The sequence below is a fragment of the Populus trichocarpa genome, chromosome 18, assembly GCF_000002775.5.
Source record: "Populus trichocarpa isolate Nisqually-1 chromosome 18, P.trichocarpa_v4.1, whole genome shotgun sequence".
NCBI lineage: Eukaryota > Viridiplantae > Streptophyta > Magnoliopsida > Malpighiales > Salicaceae > Populus > Populus trichocarpa.
Window position 1 is genome coordinate 15,264,280 of NC_037302.2, and position 26,546 is coordinate 15,290,825.

The 26,546-nt window shown below is 29.0% G+C and overlaps 2 protein-coding genes across 2 annotated transcripts in view; both read right to left on the minus strand.

Moving 5' to 3' along the window:
• The window catches only part of LOC127904737 (probable disease resistance protein At4g27220), a 45,502-nt gene that overhangs the window by 3,922 nt on the left and 15,034 nt on the right, over positions 1–26,546 (minus strand). The window contains exons 2-3 of the mRNA XM_052449257.1: positions 9,705–9,790; positions 4,462–4,561 (exon numbers count right to left, since the gene is read on the minus strand). The gene's annotated coding sequence lies outside the window, so the exon portion shown is untranslated. The remainder of the gene's footprint in view (positions 1–4,461; positions 4,562–9,704; positions 9,791–26,546) is intronic.
• LOC18110959 (uncharacterized) overlaps positions 23,466–26,546 on the minus strand; it is a 34,167-nt gene continuing 31,086 nt past the window's right edge. Inside the window, exons 8-10 of the mRNA XM_024592018.2 lie at positions 25,263–26,112; positions 24,004–25,055; positions 23,466–23,636 (exon numbers count right to left, since the gene is read on the minus strand). Of these exons, the coding sequence (XP_024447786.1) occupies positions 23,631–23,636; positions 24,004–25,055; positions 25,263–26,112 (1,908 nt within the window). The 3' untranslated portion in view covers positions 23,466–23,630. The remainder of the gene's footprint in view (positions 23,637–24,003; positions 25,056–25,262; positions 26,113–26,546) is intronic.

Here is a 26,546-nt window from a genome sequence, read left to right on the forward strand (position 1 = left end):
CAAAACACCGAAGAAGAAGAGAAAGCACAGATCAGAGAAGATTATATGGTTTTTTAAAAATAAAGTTGTTGCACAGTGAAATAAAGATACACTGTGCAACAAAAGATTTAACGTCTCTCTCTTGTATTTTTTGTCACACGTTAAGATACTTCTTTCAATTGTTTTAATGAAAGACATAGTAGGAATATAAATAATTCCAAACCAAAATTATTCCAATATATACAGACACACACTAAAATATTTTTACTATTGTAATTCGTTTTAATAAAGTTATTGGTGAATTTTTATGAATTTCTTATATATGTGATATTTATTTTATTTTGCTTACAACAAAATAAAATAAAAAACTGGCACCTTAGACAAAAAAAAAAAAAAAAACACGTTTTTGCATATTATTTGTTTTAGCCACAGTTAATAGAAATTTTAATTACTTTTCCAAATTGGACTTCAGCAAATAAATGATCAAACATTCAGTGTTTTTTTAAAAGAAAATAACCTTAATTTTAGTACAAAAAACTTCGGAGAAAAAACTCATCTCAAAATATACTAAATTTATTCTTAACTTCCAAAGACTAAATTGACATTCATTAAATATAAGTTAAAAAATTCCTATTTAAATTCAACCTCAATTTTCATACAAAAACCTATAGTCTAAATTAATAGTTGTTATTATATGATTCTAAAATTTGATTTAATAAAAGGGTTTCAATTAAAAAAAAATTCTATGTGATTCATAATTTAATTTTAATAAATCTAATTAATAATTTAAAAAAAAATTTAATAACACAAAATCAACAATTAATACTACTGATTTATTTAATATCTAAACTATTTTATTTTAATATCTATCCAAATATATACACTTTTGTATTTTTATAGCATTTTAATTTCTTAAAATTTTAGAGAGTTAGACTTCAGTCTTGGTTTGTTTTATATAATTTCCGAGCCTTTATGTATCTAAATATCTAGTTAAAACTAAGTATTGTTTTTAAATATTATTGATCAATGTTTGTTTAAGACTGAATATTAATTAGACAATTAAAATCAATTCATATTATGTTCATTTTTTTATAAAAAAAAAAATAATTGTTTTTATAAGTTGAACTATGAGGGATAACCAGGACTACTATGTAAGTGTTTCTTGAATAACAAGTATATCAAACTAATTCATAAAGCATTCTATATGAAGAGATTACATGTATTTATAGAAATATCCGCATTACAATTATGTAAGTGATCTTTAAACTTGAATAACTAAATTATATTATATAAAGAATATTATGTTATGATTTGACCACAATTTTCCTTAATTAAGTGTAACAAATGAACAAATATTAAGTATAACATAAACTATATGAAGATATTTAAGTGATCAAGAGATTATTCATTACCCTAAGTGAATTAAAAAAAATGTTAGTTTTGATTGTGAAATCCACACACAAGGTAGAATTAGATTTGATTTAATAAGGGTTACAAATCTTAAAATTTTAATGATTATGGTGTTGAGGACAAATATGATTTAATAGAGTAGACATAATCCTTGCTCAAATATCTAAATCAAAATATTATTGATAAAGAGATAATAATTACATTAATAACTAGTCATGGAAAGGTTAGAAAAAATCATATATGACTTTCCTAATATTTGAAGAATCAAAACACATTACCTGGCCCTACATTTGATCTTAAAATATAAATCAATAAACTTTTAGAATTAATAATAAGTTAAATTATTTAATTTATACAATCTTGTTTTTTAAATAGGATTATGATTTATATTTGGATCAATATATTAGTTACATAATGAGCCATACACATTAAGAATCATTGGTAAGAAATTAAATTGTGATGATTAATTAAATGACACTTGATTATATATAAGTTTTAGAAATTGAGGATAATAATGTAATTAATATAGAGGATTGCAATTATAGACCTGGAAAAATCAAGTAAAAACTTGATTGAAATAAATTTATAAAACTATTTTAAAATAATATATGTGATATTTTTCTGAAGGCAAAGTGATATTTTATCATTATTAGGGTTATTAGGTTTTCACTATAAATAAAATATTATGCCTAATATTTTTATGATTATTATATAATTAAAGAGAGAAAACATAACAATAAAAAAAGAAGTTAGACATAACAATCCTTCTTCTCTAAAAAGGTTTAGAAGATTTTTAATGCGGTGGTTCATATGGATTACTATTACAGACCAAACAATTATATAACTTATGATTTGAGATAACCAACCTTAAAAAGTTAATTAAATCCTAAAAAGAAGAACTGATCTTTAAGTAATCTTTTTTTATGCCCCCAAACAACTCTAGATTATCTAAGAAGATCCTTGGGATTTCTAAAAGATTTTAAATTACTGACATGATTAACTTATGTTTAAGAATGATTTTTGAACGAATATATGAGTTACATATTGTATGTGTGTTCGGAGAAAGTTGTAAATGTGAAATATTAGGTAATTATGTGATATTGAAATGTTGATGGATTGATACGGAAGGTTTAGGAATTATGAATGAAATAGAATGTTTGATGGAATGAATGTTAGCATGTTGTTGTGATGTATGCGTTCGAAAAGTATATTTTATATTAAATGTGTGTTTGGGTAAAGTGGTGAAGGTTAGGTGATGTGTGATTTTGAGTTTCAACGATGATTGAAATGTGTTAAATTATTTGTTTGGTTGAATTAATTGTTAGATAAATGGTTGGATATATACAATTAAATGGACATTAATGGTTAATGTTTAAGAGTTGTAGGAGAAGCATTCAATATGAGGATTGACTTCCCAGGAGCTCAAGGTAAGGAATTTGCCTCTCACTTGCTTTTTTATTTATTTAAAATGCTTTTGGTAATTATTAAATTTTCAATATTTATTTATTTGTGTTGTGTATAATTGCTTGTCAATAGAATTTATGCCTTGAAGCAGAATATACATATATAATTAATTGTTTTGCCTTTGAGACAAAATTAAATGTTAAATTTGAATCCATCGCAACAAAGAAATTATTTTGTAAAATTTAAATTGACCAAAAAGATAGGGCCAATATTGTATGAAATTAAATTGGATGTAACGGTGGGAATATTAGGTAGGATTGATGTTTGAGATTGAGGATTTCCGGTAATAAGCCATAAATAAGACCATGGGAATCAAAATGAATTAATAAAGTTTAGTTGAAAGAAATTAATGTAGTTGGTAAACCAAAGTTAAAATAAAGTATAGTTCAAGGTATGAAATGAGTTCAATGAAAATATAAATAAGTTAAAATAGTAGTTGTAAATACTAAATAGAATGGATATACATACCAAATTAGTTTGGGCTATTAACAAAGAACGATTATATAAAGGAGATTAAATCAAAATAGGAATGAGATGTTTGTAACAATACATTAAAATCCTATTAATTTAAAGTGTAAGTGATAAATATTTGAGATGGATGAAAAACTGGATTATTAATCAATAAGTATAATGAGCAGGATGATGATAGTCCAATGATAATATAAAAGAAAGAAAGAAAGAAAGAAGTTTATTCATGGTTAAAACGAAAGAAAAAAAAAAGTATTAAACTGATGAGATGTAAAAGAATTAATGTGTTTATAAGGTGTTAAAGATGTGAGGACTGCCTGTTTATTTTTTTTAGTTTTGGCAAGTATTAGTAATTGTGATGGTACAATTATGCATATTAATTGTGTTACCAAGATTTATGACCTTTCATATTGAATATGTGAAACACTAAAAATTTATAATTTAAATATACGGATGTGTAAACTATCATATAAATGTAAGACTGGAAGTGGTATGATCTCAATGAGTGATGAAAATCAAGATAAGAAATAATAAATAAATAATGATATATAATGGAAGGGATGACCTCCATAAAATGAATTTTGATTTAGAATTTATAAGGACAGAAAAACTGGTAACGTGTTTTGATGGATAAAATAATAAGAAAAATGACAAAATATTTCTAAGAAATAAATGAGGTAATAAAAAATACATTATAATAAAGGATAGTGCAATGAAAAGGGTGGGACTGAAGGTGTAAACACCAATTAAAAATCAGTGACGTTACTTTGAAACAGTAATAAGCCCGATAAATAAATAAATATGAAAATTTTAAAATGAATATATTCCAAAATAATAAAATGAACTTAAAGATTTACAAGGATAATTGAAATTCCAAAGCTATGATATTGAAATGAGGTTAATTGTATTCTTTATATAGGAGACAGAGAAAGGATATGATTTCTATTCATTTGCAGGAGAAAGCACCAGGAATTTCGAGTCAATGCAAGGCAGAAGAAGTAGTAGAATCAACCTATCCTAAGATCAGACTATTCAAATAACATATTCAAATCGAATCAGCAGTTCCTATATATATATAGGAACTGCTGATTCGATATATATACATATATATACATATATAGACACGCGTATCTGCCTTACCTGTGGAGACAAAACTGACAGGCTTGCTGAGGCCAGCTTTTCTTCTCTTTCGCGAGGATGAATCGTTTTCTTCATCTTTGGATTGATTGCGTTTTTCTTTCTGCATTTCTAAATTAAATAGAATGATATAGGATGAACTGGTCAATGATCATCTATCTGAACGTAAGGCTTTCAAGTTATCGTTATGAGCAAGAAGCAAAGAAGAGTAAGTTCAATATAACAAAGAGTTAGCTACGAAAATGGCAGCAATGGGACAGAGAAGCTAGCTGCAGGGTAAAGCAAGGTTATTAAATAGTGAAATTTCCAGTCAATGCAAGGCAGGAATAGTAGAGTCAACACTAATTAAATAATATATTCAAATAAAATCAGTCAAGTCAGGTACCCAAAATAATCCCTACATTAACAATTCATCCAAAAAAGTTATACGATATTTTTATTATTTGGTTCAGGAGAGATTCTTTAATTATATATTAAAACCTAGTGTCTATTACTATATTTTAAATAATTTTAGGAAAGAAATTATAATATAATTGTAATTAAGTTTTTAGAAATTTTACAAAGAGATTTATATCTCTTTCTTATTCTCTATTTTTATCCATCTTTTATATTTATTAAAAACATATTTTATTTCATTGTGTGTTTTTTTTATTAAGAATATTTGATTTCATTCTATTCTTTGAACTTCTTCTCTAAATATATCATAATAGGAATTGGTATCATTTATTAAAATTAATTTCTATTTTTTTGTTACTGTCATCTAATTTGTTATTATTATATATATTAAAAAAATAAATATTCTTTTATAATTTATATGATACACAGTCCACCTATTAAAACCATAATATATTTAAAGGTAATTGATAAACCTTAATTTAGTCATTTTTATAAACGTTCCCATCATTAATTATGTATAATCTCTTTTATCAAATTTATTCCAACATAGTTTATACTCGAAAATAAGCTATCATTTAATATTGATGATCAATAATAAATATCAATGATTAATAATAAATTTTGTATAAGATTTTTTTTATTCTCGTTAATTAATTCCTGAGCGACGTTTCAAGAAAAGCCTCAATGAACCTTATTTTGTTATTTTGAATTGAACATAATTCACTAAAAAAAAGTTCATCATTTTTCTTGCAAATTATTAGCAATGCAATAATCATAATTATAAAAGAGGTAAAAGGTAACACGTGGAGGAAGAAAAGCAAGAAAATATCTCAAGCGTGTACTGGAATTTGGTTGCAACAACTGGGTCCACACGTTAACATTATCCATACATTATCTCGAACAACTCGTATTAACCCTCCGCCGTGTGACTTAAGCTTGGAAATTTCTCAAGCGTGTAGTGGTAAATATTGAGCCTGGAATTTGGAGAGGTAATTTCGTGCCGGTTGCAACAACTTGGTCCACGCGTTAACATCATTGAGCTCCACGCGTTATTTTCCTGGGTCCACGCGTTATTGAGGTCTAAGCGTGTACTTTTTACTTTTTAACAGACCCTTTGCAAAGTTTCTACAACTACTGGGTCCACGCGTTAATCTTATTCTCTCTGTGCTCTTACCGTAATAATCTATTAAAGCAGTGTAAGATATAGTATTATTTATTAACTTTGATCCTTTCTTGTGTTATTATTTATTAACTTTATTGTGAGGTGTTTTATCAAGCACAAAGGAGTCCTTAACTTCAGAATTTATACAAAGGGGATCTTTTAGCTATACTATTTTAAAATACAGGGTTTGTCTTACCCGAATGACAAACCTAAATATCTATTGAAGATGAGAAATTATTGTTTATTAAATTAAAAAGAAAATCATGTTGTCCAAGCATGCATATAAATTCACTTGTTTGAATTCAAAATTCTCAAAACTTAATAAAAAGTATCATCCGCATCAATCCACATATTTAAAAAACTTTTAACCTATTTAGAAATGTGGTGAAAATTGCTTTTTAATTAAAAATATATTAAAATAATATTTTTAAATTTATTTTTGATATTAGCATATCAGAAAGAAATGCAATTTAACTATATTTCTAAATATATTTTAAAACTATATTTAATCTTGTCTTATTCTATCTTGTCGAGCTCTATATATGGTGATGGAGATGATAGCATAATTTATAAACTGTTATATAACTCATTCATGACAAATAACTCCTCTAGTAACCCTGGTTAAGTAATTTATTTACTATGCTAGACAATCATGAGTTTTTATTTAAGTAATCAACTATTACGAGATTTTATTTCTCATAATTATTAATTAAAACAATTATTTATATGATCAATTAAATTATTATAGATTTGAGAGATGAATATCATGTTCCAATATGAATATTTATTACATCACAAATAAACATTTTTTTTTTGGATAATCCATAATTGAGGCCATGAGCTTTTGTTGACTTGAACTAAATTATAAGCTTTATAAATAAACATCTTCATTCGAGACATCTTTTTAGTGGCCAAACCTACTTTTCTATTGTGTGGTTAGAAGTATTATCATATTCTCTTCCAAACATCTTTATTCATATTGAGTCTTCATTACTCATCGAGGCCTTTCTTTTGTTTTCTATGATCCTATGTTTATACGGGGGTTTACAAGTTTTATGGTTATCATTAATTTCTTGGTTTTGTGATTATTATCAATTTCTCTTCTATCGGGTTATCCCGGTCTCATGTTCTAAGTCATAAGTTTTGCAGGGCTTTTTTGAATTAAGGGTTTTTTTAAAAAAAAATTGTGTATTTATTTTTTTAAAATCATCTTGATTCATCTATGAATAAAAAATATTTATTTTTAGATAATATTTATAATATATACATCCTTGAATCATATTTTTTTCCTTTTATTTTATTCAATCAGTTTGTGTTTATTTTTATTATTGTTTTATTTAATAAAAAAAATTAATTATTATTAACAAATTTAGTAAATACAACCGAGTAAATGTTTCATGTCCGAGTCTCAGAATTAGGAGGAAGTGATAGCCAAATAACCATTGTTGCGGGGTGCGCCGACGCTTTTATCGTGCCTCCTAATGAGGTGTGTGTGTTGGGAAGGGTTTTTTTGGATTTAATCATAAAATTATGATTAAAGTTCAGGAGTCGCCACCTAATATTAAGATTACTAGGAACCTATAGAGTGTGAGACTCTGGGTAAGGGATTGGTTATGCAAGGGGAAGACGCATCACCCCCAGTGCATCCTACATACGGTAAGCTGCATTGTTGTTTGATTGTTTTTCTAGGTTAAATTTCTATTTGGTGGTCTTGTCTATTGTTCAAGGCAGATCTCTCTTCATGAGAGTGTCTCTACTTTATCGGGTTAAATCATAATCATTCTAAAGTCTGAATTTTAGCATCGCATTTTTCACCTTATAGCTTTAATACCTGAGAGTGTACTCTGTTGTGTAATTTTACACCCTACAGATATTAAAGTGTACATCTAGACCCTAAAAAAAAAATAGAAAAGAGTTTTTGATATTTTAGCCAGATTCTAATGGATAATCATAAACTAGTTATGATATTCTTTTTAGATTTTAAAAACATGAGAAAGATGCAGAATTATGGGTTAAGCTATGTGAAAATAAATGAGATAAGAGGAAAAGTGTTCAAGTTGTATGTGAATTGGCTAATTAGGCTTGGGTGTTGCATTCATATTTTCTTGAATAAAGGTGCTTTAAAAAGAGTAGTTATGATAAATTGTATTGACTAAACAATTAATTTCTAAGTTTTGAGGAAATTCTTTTAAAATGAATGTTTGTATTTGGGTGTGAAATCTGTGTTCTTGAGTTGGGAAAGATTTAACTGTACAATTAAAATAAATTGAAGTAATATTATTGGTTGAGAATGTGGTTAGCATGAATGGAAGTTGAGAATTAAATTAAACTGTATAAATTGGTGTGGTAGAAATCTATGAAAATTGAGTCAAACTTTGTGTTGCTATATGTTCCCTAAAGGTGTAGATATGGTAAATTCTGTTTGGAAAAGATTTTATTAGTATATGTGAACTTCATGTTAAATGTGTGATTTTGAGTTTCAATGATGGTTTAGATGTGTGAAATTATTTGTAAGATTGAATTAATTGTTAGACAAATGGCTGGATGTATCCGATTAAATGTACATTAATAGTTAATGTTTGAGAGTTGAAGATGCGAGGACTGCTTGTTTAATTTTGTTTAGTTATGGCAACTATTAGTAACTATGATGGTATAATTAAGTGTTACCAAGATATATGACCTTTCATATTAAATAGGAGCTTGTAATGTCTAATAAAAGTTTGTATATCATCAAGAAGAAGTTTGTAATTGTGGATGAAATTAATGGATGGCAAATCAGAGACAATCTTCATGGTAAAAAAAAAAATATTACCCCTAAATTTCATGTACACAACAACCAGAAAAAAAATAATAGCATGAAAAGTTTGGGTTGTTATATAAATTGCCTCTTATCTGACTTGATAATAACAAAAACAAAAGTTGTGAAAATACAAAAAATCCTTGCACACTAGTTTTAAAATTCTTTTTAATGGTATTTTAGTCGTTTTACTATATTTTTTGTTTTTTTATATTTACTCAAATACTAAATTACTCCTTGGTTAACCTAATAATAATAAAAAAAACCTATTATCAAAATACAAAAAAAATCATTGGATGTCAATTTTAAATCTTTTGTTTTTAAGGGTATTTTTTTGTTGCATAGTACTTTTAAAATGAAAAAAGTTTATTCATTTCTGATTAATTTGATAATAATTAATGCAACTTGTGATAAAATACAGATGCCCTCAATAGTCAGTTTAGTATCTTGGGTGTTAAGGGCAAAGACATCATTATGGGATACTTATAATATATGAGAGATGTAGACAGAAACCAGTTTCACCAAAAAATAAAAATAAAAATCTCTTTTATTGATTTTTTTTAAAATTTCTCTCTTTATTATATTTGTATCTTTTATATATAAATATTTTACAATTACAGCTTGAATATCATAAAATATTTCCAGGAGGAAGATATATTAAAAATATTATATTTATTCTTTTCTCAGAAATTAAAATACTTATTTTAATTAGAATCTTTTCCTTTATATTTTTTCGAGATCAGTAACCACAAATAATAACAATTTTAATTATTTTTTCTAATTAATCTTTAGCAAATAAATAACCAATAAAAAATTGTTTTAAATATAATTTAAATTAGTTTACGTGTAACAAATCAAAACATTCTGATGAGAAATAGAATAGAAATAAACCTGGATGTGTCTGCCTGCAAAAAGAGGTTCTCCAAGTGATGTATAGTCACGGGTTTGCTTAAGCAAACATGAAAGAACTGGGAGATCTGAGAGAGAAGAATGGTTTAGAAATGGTGGTGATCAGGAAAAATAAATAAATAAATAAAATGATAGCACAGAAAATGTAGAAGAAATTAAAAGTTATAGCATACATTTTTCTCACAATTTTAATTATTTTTAGCAAATAAATAACAATGTTTGAATCAAACAATAAAAAATAAAAATAATGAAAAAAATCATAAATATGATTCCCCTACAAATTAAAAGCGGTTCTTCAAGTCCCTTCTAGTTACTGCTTTGCTTAAGCAATCTAAAATTAAACAGAAAGTTGAGAGAAAAGAATGGTTTAGAGAATGTATCTAGGAAAAGAAAATAAATAAATGGAAGCACAGAAAGAGCGTGGAAGCTTAAATTTAAATTAAAAATTTTAAAATCTAACTAATAATTAAATTAAAAAATAAGTAATAGTTATCCTACAACAACCTGTCCTTTACTTGAAAAGATTCAAGCAATAGTTGCAGGAGAACACCAACAAGACGAAGAAGATGAAGTAAAAATACTTTACCTGGATTCAAGATGCCCTGCAAGAGCTGCTTTGCTCAAAGCAGTATTCAGAAAGAAAAGAGAGCAGAAAGCACAGGCAAGAGAAGAGTGTATATGGTTTTAAGAAATAATTTACTGGGAACAGAGAATGGTGTAATGAGATGCGATGTGGAAGAGATTGTTACAGTAATAGCACAGAGAGAAGAACGGTTCAAGAGAAGATAATAATGGAGTTGAACCAAAAAAATAATAATGGATATCCCTTGACTTGGAAGACTTTGGTATCAGTGACCTGTTTGACCTCAATAATGTTAACGCGTGGACCCCAGTTTTTTGTTAACGCGTGGACCCAGTTGTTGTGGAAACTTCCGAGAAAGAAATATATTAGAACGATTTTTTTTATTTTAGCCATAGGACCAGTGGTTGTAGAGAGTGGGGGCAATACCATAAAGTATGTTTTGATAAGTGCTTAAACACTCACTCAAAAAGTATGGGCGACAGGAGCACTGCCTTTTTATATTTTTAACTTTGGTTTCTTAACTTTTTTTTTTTTTTTAATTGTCTCATTTGATTGTAAAATTAACTTTCAATTGCTTTAAATTTATTGGCTAGGAACAAAATTAAATGACAAGAGATCAACTTAGAAAAGATGCTGAAAATAAATTATGTTATTGAACTTAATAGAGTCCATGACTAGGATTGTGAGAGAACCGCAGTTGATCTAATCTATCACTGTCTCAATATTTAAAAAAAAAATTATTATGTTAAAGTTATTTAAAAAATTAAATTATGTTTTTATCAATAATTAAAATTATCTTTAAATTTATAAAATTAATTGGGATGATTATATCTGATATGGTTTGAGGTTTTTTTTTCCTTTTTGCGTTTGTCTTTGAAATATATAGAGAGATGGGCAGAGATAATTAATGTGATTTTGCCCATTTTGTGCGCTAAAGCAGGCATTATGTTTATTTTAATTGGCGAAGAAGAGGTTGAAACTGAGGCAGTTTGTTTGCTGTTTTTGGAAAACAGTTTTTTTACAAAGTTAAAACTGAATTCCTGAAAAATGAATTATTTTTTGATATTTGATAGTGTCATGAAAAATAATTTAGAAAACAATTTCCAGTATTTGGTTATGTCATGGAAAATGAGCTGGAAAATAACTTATTAATATTTTTTTCAAGTTTATTAAAATAATAATAAACAAATTTTACAAATTAAAAAGTTGAATGAGAATGAAATTGAAAAAATATCTAATTTTATAAATTATATCAAATAAAATAAATAACAATCAAAATAATGGAGATCAAATCTAAAAATAAAAAAATTAAAAGATGATGAAATTAAAATAATTATAATTATAATTTCATAAATTATTTCAAATAAAATAAGTAACAATTAAAAAAATAAGGATCAAATTTGATAAATAAAAAAATTCAATTAAAAAAATAAGAAAAAAGTAAATAACAATCATAAAAATAAGGATTAAAGTTAATATAAAAATCAAATTAAATCAAACTCTAAAGGGTGAAATTTAAAAAAAAATATTCAAAATAAAATATATAGTAATTAAAAGTTTGAGGAGCAAATTTTTTATAATCAGCAAATAATATGATATTTCTAAATTTTTCATAACTTCTGGAAAATGTTTTTCGTCCAGAATAAAAAAAAAACTTTCCTGAAAACCAAACCAAATTTTTCTTTGATTGGAAAATATTTTCCGTTGATTAATTTTTCTAATGCGAAATAAACAAAGGAAAGTTTGGAAAGTGGTTTCCAGAAAATCATTTTCCACCAAATAAACGAGGCCTAAAATAATAAGTTAAAAAAAAAAGAAAGAAATTAAAAAAAGAAAAAGAAAAAGAACAAGCATAAATATTGGTGGATAATGACTTCCTATTATAAAAAAACTTGATTAAATAATATTGAAAAATCACCAACCTTAGTAATTAACAAGCATATTGTTTTACTCGGAAGAATCAAGCAATTAATAACAAAATAGAAAAACTACAAAAAAAAAAAAAGATATAGTTTACCTGGACGTGTCTGTCTGCAAAAAGAGGTTTTTCAAGTGTGTTTAGTCACGGGTTTGCTTAAGCAAACAGGAAAGAACAGAGAGATCTGAGAGAGAAGAATAGTTTAGAAATGGTTGTGAGAGAAAATAAGAGAATATGAAAGAAATTAAAAGCTACAGTATACGTTTTTCTCACAATTTAAGTACTTTTAGCAAATAAATAAAAAGCATGCGGTTTGTGTTAAAATAATCATCTCAACCTAATAGTTTAAACTGTTAGGTGAGATTCCAAGATATGATTTATATTATTCTCTAACACATCTTCTTAAGTGAAAGCCCTTTGAACTTGAAACTTGCACAGGCCCACATTACCTTGTGCTTAATTTTTATCAAAGAAATGGGAGTGGTGAGATTCGAACTCGTGACTACTTGATCATCAAGGCTCTGATACCATGTCAAAGAACCATCTCAACCTAAAAGCTTAAGCTTTTAGGTGAGGTTCCAAGAAATGATTTATATTATTCTCTAACAGTTTGAATCAGCCAATAAAAAAATAAAAATAGTAAAAAAGATCATAAATATGGTTCACTTGCAAATTAAAAGCGGTTCTCCAAGTTCTTTATAGTTACTGCTTTGCTTAAGCAATTGAGAATCAAACTGAAAGCTGAGAGAAAAGAATGGTTTAGAAAAGGTGCTGAGGGAAAGGAAATGAATAAATGGAAGCACAAATAGCTTAAATGGAAGAGATTTAATGTTAAGATAGGCTGTCAGAAAAGAATATAAATTGAGAGCACAGAAAAATTATATATATAGATTTTTTTAATAAATTTTTATAGTTTAAAAAAATTAAATATAAATTTAAAAGTTTATATTTATATATAAATAAATAGATAAAAAAAATTATGTATACTAATAGATAAATAAAAAGTCATTAATAATATATAAAAATAAAACTTGAAAAATAAAAAGATAAAAGTAGATCAAAATATTTAATCTTGTAAGACGGAATATTTATCTATTATGTTTGCTATTTTTTTTTTATAATATTTTTTTATTCAATCAAATGATAATAAAAATAGACAAACACATTAAATTGAATGAATAAAATAAAAAAAATATTATACAAGGCTATATATTTTAGAAATATTATTTGAAAATAAAATTTTTTATTTTAAAAAATATAGTTCATTTATGCAAAAAATTAAAAAAATATAGATGAATAAAAAAATTCCTTCAAAAATTAAATGTATAATTAAAAAATAATCATCTGTTATCAAAACAAAATAAAATAGAAAAAAATAATTTAAATATAAATAATTTCTTTTGAAAAAAATTAAAAAAATGAAAAATTAAATACTGCTGGCTCGGCTTGCTACATGACACATGTGAACCCAGTTGCTGAAACTTTGAAAACAGGGAGGTAATTATATAAATGGATGTCACATGATCGAACGTTAACGTGTGGACCCAAATGTTGTTTGAACTTTGAAAACAGGGAGGTAATTACATAATTCAGAATGGCTGTACCTGTGGAACTGAATAATATTAACGTGTGGGCCCAATTGGTGTACATCTACATTTAAAACATGACCAATTTAACTATAAATGTATAGTTTGTTTCTGTGGAGGGGGAGGGAATCATGTGCCTCAACATTGTAATAAGTCGTAGCATGATAACAACTGTTTTATTATTTTATAAAATATATTTTATTTAAAATTATATTAAAATAATATTTTTTTAAAAATTCAGTTTTGTTATCAACAAATCAAAATAATCTAAAAACATAAAAAAATTAATTTAAAGCAAATAAAATAATAAAAAAATAATTTTTTTAAAAATGCTTTTGAAATGTAAAAATAAATAGACTCTTGATACGGTGGCATAACTCATATTATTTATTTTTGTCTTTTTATAAAGTTAAAGTAGTTTGCAGATTTATCAGAGTTGCCCAAGTTGTCCCAGTTTACAGGTTTGGTAGGGTATTTTTTTTTTAATTGAACTTAACTTTATTATCATCTCTTTTTTATCATTTAGGTAAAAAAATAGTTTATATAAAAAACTTTATAAAGTCCATGTGTTCATAGGTTTGGCAGGTTGACATGGTTCGCGAGTCTAGCGAGTTAAACCTTTTCTTTTCTTTACAATTTCATCTATAGATATTGGGTTAATTAGAAATTCAGTTTTATAATTGGTTTCATTTTATTTTCTATAAGGTTATTGCAGTCTTAAAAAAATATCTTGGTATTGAGTTGATGTTTTATTTTACGATTATCTATTTTTGTTATCAAGTAGTCTAATAAAAAATAAATTATAATCCTAATGGACTCTATAACTCTATTCACGAGTTTGACATGTTAGCCTAGGATACCCGATTCACAGGTTTGACAGGTTTAACTATTAAATGAATATGTTTTTTTTAGTCAATATTGGATTGGTTAGGAAATAGATTGTATGATTTATTTCTATTTGTTTTCTACGAGTTATCACAATCTCAAATAAAATTCTATTTTAGGGTTGATGTTTAATTTTACGAGCATCTATTTTTATTATATAATTAAATAATTTTTTTACAAAATAGATTATTAAACCCAATAAAATCTATGATCCAGGTTGCGTGGGAACCGAGATTGATCCAATCTATCATTATCTCAATATTTTTTTAAAAAGTTATCATTTTAAAGTTGTTTTAAAAGCTAATTCATGTTTTTATTAATCATTTAAATTTTTTAAGATTCATAAAATTAATCAATTTAAATCATGTCAGCTTTGATAAAATTTAATTAAAATTTTAAATTAGATAAATAGCTAGAACGATGGGTTTTAAAATTCACTCAATTTATTATATATAATAATACCCTAAAAAAATCTGCATAATATTAATATTTTTTATTTTATTTTATTTTTAAAAAGTTGATGTGACCGTGGTGGTGGACGGTCCAATAGTCTAGTCAATACTAATAGTTGTTACCACGTGAACCTCAATAATGTTAATGTGTTGACTAGAAAGAATTAGATTTTCTCAATTTCTAAAATTAAATTCTGAACTATATAGAAAATCCTGTTTTACAAAGGTATAAATAATTTATCTATTCTGAATAACATGCAAAATTATTTATATAATAGCTAAACCGAGTTAATTAATTAAAATTAAATTAATTAAAATTTTAAAATCTAACCAATAATAAATTTAAAAAGTAACCAGAAAAAAAAAATTCCAACACCAACTAACTCAGAATGGCTATAACCTGTGGAAATGCATAAAGTTATCGAGCGTAATAAAGCTTAAATTATGTAAGCTTCAATTATTATTATTATTATTTTGAAAGTAAATTTAGAGCCCCCGCCCCCATCCATGACAATGAGGGTCACCCATCAAAAAATTATTTATATGTTTAATTTTTTTTTTAATTTAACCATCCAATAAAAAAAATTAATTACCCTCTAATTTATTTTTTATTTCAATATTCACCCTCATTTTTTTAATTATGAGTTTTTGTTTTAGATTCTTTTATATAATTGATTTTTTTTTCCACCACTTCATCCTTCGATATTTAATTTGTTAGGGTTTGAAAAGTTAATATAGGTCGACATCCTCTTTTATTTGACTCATTTTTTTTATTTAACATTACTTTTTAAGAAAAAAGGATTGGTATTGTTGTTACCATTAATTTCTTGGTTTTGTGGTTATTATCAATTTCTTTTCTATCGGGTTATCCCGATCTCATATTTTAAGTCACGGGTTTTGCATGGCTTTTTTGAATTAAGGGTTCTTTTTTAAAAAAAATGGTGTATTTATTTTTTTAAAATTATCTTTATTCATATATAAATAAAAAATATTTATAATATGTGCATCCTTGAATAATATTATTTTTTTTTCCTTCAATCACTTTTAGTTGACTAGAAAGAATTAGATTTTCTCACAAAATTTGAATTGTTTTTTGTTTTTATTTAAAATTAATAATTTTTTAGTTTTTATGGATCGTTTTGATGTGTTAATATCAAAAATAATTTTTTTAAAATAAAAATAAATATTATTTTAACATATTTTTAAATAAAAAATATTTTAAAAAATAATCACGCCACACTCTCAAACACAAATTAATATCCCTGCCCCACATCCATGCATGAGAGGTGGCCCCTATCTCAACCTATCAGCGGAGGTCAAGAAACATACACTATCCTACCACTTAGCAGGAAATAAAATAGAAACATGTCATACAGCTTCCTAGTTGCTAGCCCGTCACCAAAGCAGACGACAGAGGTCATCTCTCGCTCTTTCCTCTCTGATGCGATCCCTTGTGAAATAAATTTTTGTAGTCTTTAAAATTTAAATATAAATTAAAAAATTTATACATATATATAATTAAATAAATAAAAAACTGTGTTATTAATAAATAAATAAATAAATTATTAATAATATCTAAAAATAAAACTTGAGTTCAACCAACTATGATGACAGCACCGTATACATACCCCTTGTGTCTTTCACTATCAGAAAATTAGCATAAAATAACAGAAAAGCCGATAAAAAACATTCCATCAGAGACTTTTGATAAAAATAACAATGGAATAAAAAGATAAAAAATCGATTAAAATTTCACCAGAAACTTGACACATCAGTATTGTTGATGGAATTTCCATCAATAATTTTAAATGAATTAAAACCTCACACGTCTCTCTTCCTCCCATTTCTTCTTCTTCCTTTGCTAAAAAACACAACACAACTTCCCCCTCTTCAAGTCTCTTTAAATTTGAGCAGCTCTCTTGCAAATCCAACTACTCAACTTGCCGACTTCGACCAACATTTATCAACAGCATCATCTTTCTTCTCTTGGCTTTATTTTTTTGTCAAATTTTACACCACTAAGTTAGTAAGCCCACTTTTTTTTTTAACTTATTTATGTTTTAAGTTAATCCATTTGATGAAATTGATTTTGTTGTCTTAATGTATGTTAGGGTTTGTTTGGAATTTGTGATAAATTAATTTTGTTTGTTATTTAATGAAATTCAGTTTGATTTTATAACGTAAATGTGTTATCTTTCTTCTCTTGGTTTTATTATTTTGCAAATTTTACACCACCAAGTTAGTAAACCCCTCCATTTGTTTAACCCATTCATGTTCTAAGTTAATTTATAAAAATTTGTTTGTGGTATTTATTATTTTCTTGTATATTTAAGTGTTTTGTAGCTTTTTCCTAGATAATTTTGTTGTATTAATGCATGATTTGTATGTTAGGATTTGTTTGGAATTTGTGATAAATTGATTTTGTTTGTCATTTGATGAAATTAAATGTGTTTTAGTAACATAAGTGTGTTATAATTGAAAAAATAATGAGTAATTCAATAGGTATTGATTATCTTTTGTCAATTTTAATGTTCAATTAAAAATTTGAAAAAAATTGATTTATGTGGAATTGGCAATGGTTTGAAATTCTATTCATATGAGTTTGATCAGTTATACAAGTATAAAGGAATTGATAGATATCTTACTGTCAGGTATACAACACAACAAAATGAGATTGCGGAATGTTTGAACAAGATACTTTTGAAAACATGGTAGTATTGTTTTTTAAAGTGTTTTTTATTTTAAAATATATTGAAATAATTTTTTTATTTTTAAAAATTTATTTTGATATCAACACATTAAAATGATCTAGAAATATTAAAAAATTAATTTTAAAAAAGAGAAAAATAAAAGATTTTTAATTTTTTTTAAAGAATGTTTTTGAAATACAAAAATAAACAAACTCTAACTACAATGGCATGACTCGTAGTATTTTATAAGTTACTGTGATTGTGTTTGTTTCTATTTTAGATTGGCTATTCAACTTTATTAAAGAAAAACTCGACACCAAGATTTTGGTTATAACTTTTGTTAATTCTAAAGTTTAACTAGCAGATGTGTTAACACATGTAATATCAAGAAAAGTTATAACTTACACAGAGGGCTTGTAGCTCAGTGGCCTTGGCAGTCTTTGTACTGCTGAGTGCCCTGGTTCGAGCCCTCATGTGTACCCAGCACATGAGGGTTTAACTGCTGTGGTCCATCGTGGACTTGTTCCGCCCCCCCTCCCGGGTTCAACCCTCTATGTGCACGCCTGTCACCCCCGCGGTGCCTTACCTGCTCCTGGGCTTGCAGGATGTCCAGTGGGCCGTGGGGAATAGTCGTGGTGCGCGTAAGCTGGCCCGGACACCCCACGTGAATCAAAAAAAAAAAAAAAAAAAAAGTTATAACTTAAACTTACACCGAGGCTTGTGGCCCAGCGGTCCTGGCAGTGTTTCCCTGTCTCTGCATCTTGGGTTCAAGCCTCAACGTGTATGCCTGTCACATCCGCGGTGCCTTACCTGCCTACTAGGCTTGCAGGGTATTCAGTGGGTCCGGGGATTAGTCGTGGTGTGTGTAAGCTGGCCCGGACACCCCGGGTTATCAAAAAATAAATAAATAAAAAGTTATAACTTAATCTTAAGTGGTGTAGCTTAACTAATCAGATCTAGAGTTTGCTTTCTAAAAATTACCAATTTGAATCTCATAAGCTTCCTAGTTGCTAGCCCGTCACCAAAGCAGACAGCAGAGGTCACCAAACATGACACAATGGGAGAAATAAGGATGAGTTCTTATTAAGGAGAAGCGAATCAATCCTAGTTGATGATAGATGCTGGTTGATTTCAGAATCAGTGCTGTTGCCTTCAGGTTCAATGTTGGTCTAAAACAAAGTCAGACATGGAAGGCACCCACCCTCTCTTCAAAACCCCAAACTAAAAACATCTTAAAATGCGAAATCACAAGTCCTCTTAGTATCAAGCAGAAGCATCAATCCTAGTTCGAAGTGGCATAAAAGAGGCTAAACGTTACATCTGCATTTACTTACCACGAAAATGAATAAATCAGAAGCTAAATGATTCTTGGCACTGCCTGAAATGCTAGGCCACGGCCCTTGCAATATCTGCTTGAAGATACCCATTTCAGTTTCTGGTGTTGATAAGGGATTGAAAAAGAAGAAGATAAAAACCAATTTGTCTTTGTAAGTCGGTAGCATTAATTAAAGGATGAACTCGACTGTTTCAAATAAGTATTCATCAGATAAGATGATGCAGGTTCCAAAATTCAATAGATTTTGAATGGTCAACGAAAAAACTTCAAAAATAAAGGACCAAATTTCTGAATAAGGGGATCTGATACCTGAAACAAGCAAGTAACAGGAATTTCAGGCTATGTATCCAGATATCCTATAGCTGAAACAACATTAGCGGTCAATTCAAAAGCATTTCATGAAATGGCCAGACATGAGACTAGAGAGATATTAGTGATGATCTGTTGTAGCAGTAAAATCTCAGTTATCAGAAATCATTCCCAACTCTTACCTCCAAAAGATAACAAGGTTTTGAACAAACACTGAGACAAATGAAAGAAACACAGTGAATCAACACATGGAATCCAGGATGAAAATAAAAATTCCAAAACAAGCGTTAAAGGTACCATACATGGTTGTAGAATATTACAGAGAGTTCAAAATCTGTGGCCTTAAAAGGAGTGTCGCACGTCACCCGCGCGGCATCAGCTGACGATTTTTTTTCGTTTCGGTTGCTTGTTTTGATTGATTCATTGGGAATCACCACCTAGTAATTTATTGAAGGCTACTAGAAAACCAGATATACTGGTCTTGTCAGAGATTCGCAGGTAAAAAACTGGTTATGGTTAGAAAAGGTATTAGCACCCCTAACGCACCCTACCTGAGGTAAGTTGCTTCATGATTTTAACGTGTTAAAGAAGTTTTAAAATTTTATCTTTTCATCGGATATTAGAAATACAACTTACGTATAAGTTAATAATTCTAGACCGTGAGCAAATCAAATTATTAAATTCTTCTTTAATCTTTACAATTTTATCATACATAATAAAATAAAATAAAACACCCATAAAGCAAATCCAAACACACATACACTTCCCCTATATTTTTTCTTTTCTTTTCTTTGTTACATCCACATTTACAACATACAAATAAAAATTCAAACTAAACAAATATTACATTAAACAATTTGAAAATTACAAAATAACCCCTCAAAACTCCATAACAGTGCTGGGAAGCCCTTCTGGAACAGCATGAACAGTGGCGGCGCGTCTTCCCACACGCCACCGTCACTGGCGGCGCGTGGGTTCACGATCCGCCGCAAGAAAATCCAGGCAGCAGGGGGGTCTGGAGCGGCTTCATCCCCTCTTCCCTTCCATGCCGGCGGTGAAGGCCACCGTGACCTGCAACAACAAAAAACGCACACAACAGTAGATTTTACTCTTTTTTAGATCTGTTTCCTCGGGTTGGTTCTTTTCAATTTTTAGATCTGTGATCAGTTCTTTCTCCTTCTGGTGGCTGGCGGCTCCGAGGTGAGGGTGGACACTGACGGCTCTGTGGGCGTGCTGCTGGAGCAGGGCTGCTGCTGGTTGGCGAGTTCGGTTGGAGGACGGCGAGTAGCGGTTGGTTTCTGTGGAGGCCAATCTGCAGGGACTGTGGGTCTGTGGCCAGCTGCTGTGGTCGAGTCTGTTCGTTGATCCGGAGAGGGAGGCCGATGGGTCGGCTGAGAGAGGAGGATATGGTCGGGTCCGTGGGGATGAGGGAGGGAGATCAGCGGTGGCCAGTATTTATAGGAAAAAATATTGCTAAGTTTCCAAATTTAGTCTCTCAACTTCTTTTTTTTTGTAAATTTGATTTTTCTGAATTTTTTTGTATTTTTTGAAAACGAGCAATATCAATGTCGACTCAATGAGAAAAATCAATAATTTTAAAAATAACGCGTGAAAAGTTGAACGCGTTCGAAAGACCTTTAAAAATTTAAATTCTTTTTAAACGACGCTGAAAATGCTAAAAACAATACAAATATATTAAAAACATATTTTTTAGATTTTTAATATTTTTTTGATATTTTTAGATTTTTCTAAAAATTTACCAAAACATGGATGAAAAATTAGATAGCAAAGAAGGATCCTCCTCAACGTACACTATGAAACAATAAGCTGCCAGCTTAAGATCTCTATGCATGAGAGCAGGTGACTGACAAGCCTCAGAAACCCCCATGATAGTCATGATCAACGAAGCAGCCTCTCTATCACTAGAAGCAGAACAGAGGGCATAACTGAAAGAACACAAGACTTATTCAGAATATGCTTTCTTCCAATCCTTGTTAAATAAGAGGTCTTTCTTCACGATCGGCCTCCAAAAGATCACCAAGTAATTAAAAGCCATAAACTTTGAAGCCAATCAAATTCTCATCTAAAATCCCATCTATAAAAACAAAAAGAGTCTTTTCAATTCCTCATGAACATAGTAGACAAATTAATTTTTTTTTCCTATAAATAATAAATATAAACACTCTGGAAATGCACAAAATTATCGAGCCTAATGAAGCTTAAATTATGTAAGCTTCAATTATTATTATTATTTTGAAAGTAAATTTAGAGCCCCCGTGCCGCCAAGGTTATCGAAAATACTTTTTTGACACGACACGAAATATACAATATAAACTCGAATCGTAAACTCGAATCATAAAATTATAAAATCGTAAGAAAAATATTTTAACTAATTATATATTGACAATTTCAGTCAAGTAGTAAATAATAATATAACACAATTAAAATAAAAGTAAAATAAACAATATAAATATCCAAACACCTTAAAATACATAATTCAAATAAAAATTCATACATGGTTTAAATAACTTAAAAATACAGTATAATACAATTATGTTCATAGAATTTCATTAACTAAAAATTAACAAATCTAAAACAAACAATCTGTTCAATAATCAATATATGCATCAACAAGGATGTATAGTGTAGAGAGTTGGACAAAAAAAGAAAGAAAGAAGCATACATATATATGGTTAAATTCCTGATTGAATCAAGTTGAGTGGAGTTAAATACGCTATTAAAACCCTAATTGAATAAACCTGATTTTATTATTTGAATATTTTGTATGGTTAAATTAGAAATTCAATTTTAAATTAAACTTTCAAGTCATCACATAATGAAATGTAAAATTAAACTTTCAATCATAGACATAGACTGTGGAGTGGAGTGTCTGGGTATTTAGATAGGAAGGCAGTAAATTTTTTAACTTTTGTCAAACTCGTAAAATTGGTAATGAGTTTGAACGATTTTAAGTTTTTTACCTGATTTTACACGTTATATACATGTCAACTCGCAATTTAACAACAATACCACGCCCCCATGACAATGAGGGGTGGCCCTTAACTCATGCTACTCAACCTATCAACCGAAGTCAAGAAACATACACATCGCAGTGTCAGAATATAAGAACAAGATAATTTTGAAAAGAACATGTTGTATGTTTTTACAAGCTGGATTGTCAAAGGACTTTTAAGCTAAATAAGTTAACCTGGCTTATTATCCGGTGATCGTCATCAACAATTTTAAAGTTGAAGACTCCACATGAAATATGATCTAATTATTTTACTAATTACTCTAAAAACTGAGAGAATTTGGTTTTCTTGCTCTCTTTTTTAGGCAAAAGAGTACAAGAAATGCTCTAAAAGATTACAAGAAATGCCTATGAATAGGCAACAGGAAAATTGCAACAAGCAAGATTAAAATCAAAATCACCCTATATTTGGTTGTCTTATTTATACTTAAGTTTAAAGAGATAAACTAAAACTAAGAGCATGAAAATTTCTTAGGTTATGCATCTGAGTTAAGGGATATCAGTTACAGTTTATTATGTTTTACTAGGAAAAAAAAAGTTGACTAGTGTTAATGCTAAGATACTAGCAAGCTCTCGTTGACTTGTGTTAATGTGGAGATACTAGCAAGCAGATGGAGATCGAGGCTAAAGCTTCAGAAACAGTGCAAGATGTTTCAGCTAAGCCTGTTAAGGAAGATGTGCATGATAGTGTTGATAAAAATACACTTGAAAAATAACATTGCAGTATTACAATAAAAAGATAAAGAAAAACACCAGTTAAAGTATACTTATGCTGATTTAATTGATTTTGCCTTGAATGTTGTAGAGAATCTTGATTATCGAAGGGCTTTGACAAAATCCACTAAAAAGAGTCCTTGAAACAAAAATGTACTATCATTTTTTTTCTAGTTCAGAGAAAATACCATTGCCAAGCACTCTACTTTTTGATTAATTTTGAAATCACCACACATATATAATAAGAAAATGACACATCTTGATTGGATTATCTTTTGTCTGACGAGCATATCCATACATATATAATGCATAACCCAGTTGATAAAAAACTACAGATGCAATCTCTGTAATTAAGTTTGTCACCAGCAAAGTCTGTTTTGATTTCTTCTTCTTCTTCTTCTTCTTTAGCCCTGCAGATACGAATAAACATCGAACTAAAAATTGATTTTGAAGTAATTTTTAGAAAAATAGCTTGCCAAGTAATCTAAAATAAAGTTTTTAATGAAATTCTCATTGTTTTAAAGATAAGTAGTTGAAGATAACAACGAAATGAAAAAAACTATAATATGAGTTGAGTTATGTTATTCATTAAGCAACATAAATAAATAATTTCTACCTGATCAATTTAGAATTCTGCCTACAAATTCTACAACTTAGTCATTGATTTTAATATAACCAAAGAGCACTTTGATTTAGAAGAATCAAAACAAATACGTGATGAAACAAAATTAGTGGTTAAACTATGGGAAAAAAGAGAGGGTAGAGAGTAAAATTTACCATGATTAGAGAGTACTCATCCAGTATGTGCAAGGCCATGTCCCTGAGCAAGTCATGCATCTTAACAGCACTACCACCATCAATTCTTTCCAATAAGCAGACATCTTCTAGTCTATCAAGAATTGAGTGGCCATTGTTCATTTCTTTAATTATCCCCTCCTCGATAAACGACTTTATCAACTCCTCCCTTTCAATCTTATGACATTCATCAAATAATGCACAATATGCGAAGCATTGTTGTGCTGCATCATCTAAACAATCATAACTCAATCTTAATATCTGGAATATCTGATCTTCCATGTGCCAAAAATTTGATTCTTTCAATCTCTTCAATGTAATCCTCCACTCAAATAGGTCATTCACTCCCTTCAAACTTTCTGCTAATGTAACAATTCCCAATGGCAAACCAGCACATTCCGTTGCAACATCTACAGCAATTCGTTCCACTTCTGGAGAAAGTGGTTTGTCTTGTCCAAGCTTCTCCATGAACAAAGTCCAAGATTCTTCATCAGAAAGAGGATCCACTCTTATATTGTTTTGGCTATTCATCTGCCGACAAACCATTTCTGATCGAGTTGTCATAATGAGCTTGGATCCTTTCAATGAGATAGGAATCCCCACTTCTTGTGGCTCAAAAGAGTTCCACAAATCATCTAAAATGAGAATCCATTTTTGTTTCTTCTCTAGTTCTTTTGCCAATTTGACAGCTTTACTCTTATCATCGTCTTCGCTTGAAATATCTAAATCAAGACGTTTAGCAATGAGATTTTGCAATGTTTTAATATTAAAGTCTTGAGATATAGTCACCGAGCAAACATCTTGAGAAATGCCTGGTCTTCCTAGAAGCTCATTACAGATTTGTTGCAGCATTGTTGTTTTACCAACTCCCCCCATTCCGTAAATGCCAATAGTTGAGACTTCATCATCCATTAACCAAGACCTTATCACCTTCATATTCTGTTCAAATGCTTGACCCACTAGCTTTGTAGAGCTAGCACTTGTGCCGGTTTGCACTAATCTTCCACTACTGTTCTCCATTAATCTAGCTCGTTCTGATGAGATGTGGGAAGGAAAATAGGTTTAGGATCAATTTAGTATGAACTCCATAAAGCATGGAATATATAAACCAAGAAAGACCAATTGATTGAAACTATTAATGATCCTAACTCCAAAGATTCAAACAATAGTTCCATGTGAAAAACAAGATGGTAAGATAAAAAGAAAAAAGAAAAAAAGACGATGAGGTATAAATAATTTACCTGGGGAGACATTTCTGTCAATTTGCTGAATAAATCCTTCACAGGTGTATTCCATGCTACTTTCCGCTTCTGGATGCGAACAAATCAACTCTTCCTCTGCACCTTGTTCCTTGCCCTGAACTCCCACCTGTATCCTTCCATCATCACCTGCCAATTTATTAAGTATTGTATTGCTTTGCTCTAACATACTAGCTACTGGCTCTGTTTTCTCCCTAACTATGTTCTGCACATCATCCATCATGACATCGTTTTTTACTGATGGAGAACAGAGTTGATCATGATAACTTCCAAGGCCAAGACACGATAGATCCTTTGGTGGGGATGAATCTCCTCGAGGCCCGTCAGCTTGATTAATTGATGGCCTCTCAAGAGAGCTACCTCTCTTCAGATTCTGCACTTGTTCGGTTATCGGTATAGTCTCAGATGCATCATGCCTAAACTCAATCTCTTTATCAACGATGCTATCCAAACAAACTTTGAGCGCTGTAGGGGAAAAAGCTTCTCCTTGTTGTGCCATTTCTACATGTCTCCCTTCATAGTTTTGTTCTTGTGCAGAAGTTGTAATTGCATTATTGCCATCGTTATTGCTTGAACCTGCTATAACTTTTTGTTTCTTTTCTGGAGGACCATCAATTGCTGCACGGGCTGCATCTTGAACTTCTTCAGGAACTTTGTCACATAATTTAACACCACGCCCTGCCAAATGCCATTTGATCCTCGAAACAGAAGTAGCAGTAGCAAATTTATAGGCACAAAATGTACACTTGAAACTTCCACCATCCAGCTTCTCAACATATTCCCAAAATGGATCATTCTGTATAACCATTTCCATCCCCTTTCTTTTTCGGCCCTGCAGTTACAAATAAATATTGAATAAAAAATGGATTTTGAAGTGATTGTCAGAAAAAGAGCCTGCCAAGTAATCTAAAATAAAATAAAAATTGAAGAAATTCTGCTTGTTTTTAAGATATGTAATTGAAGTTGATAGCAAAATGAACAACTAAGAACTACCTGATCATTCAACATATATAATTAAGTTCTACCTGATCAATCAAGAATCCCACTTACAAATCCCACAATCAAATGGGCACTTTTATTTGGACGAATCAAAACAAATAGGTAAAGAAACAAAATTAGTGGTAGAAAAACAAGAAAAGAAAGTAGAATATACCTTCCAAGCACGCAAGAAAGATGCGAACGCCAGATGAGATGATTCGATTCAATCAGAAAAGGAAGCACAGATCATGAGAAAGGTTTAAGAAATTTGGCGAGGGAAATTGGGAA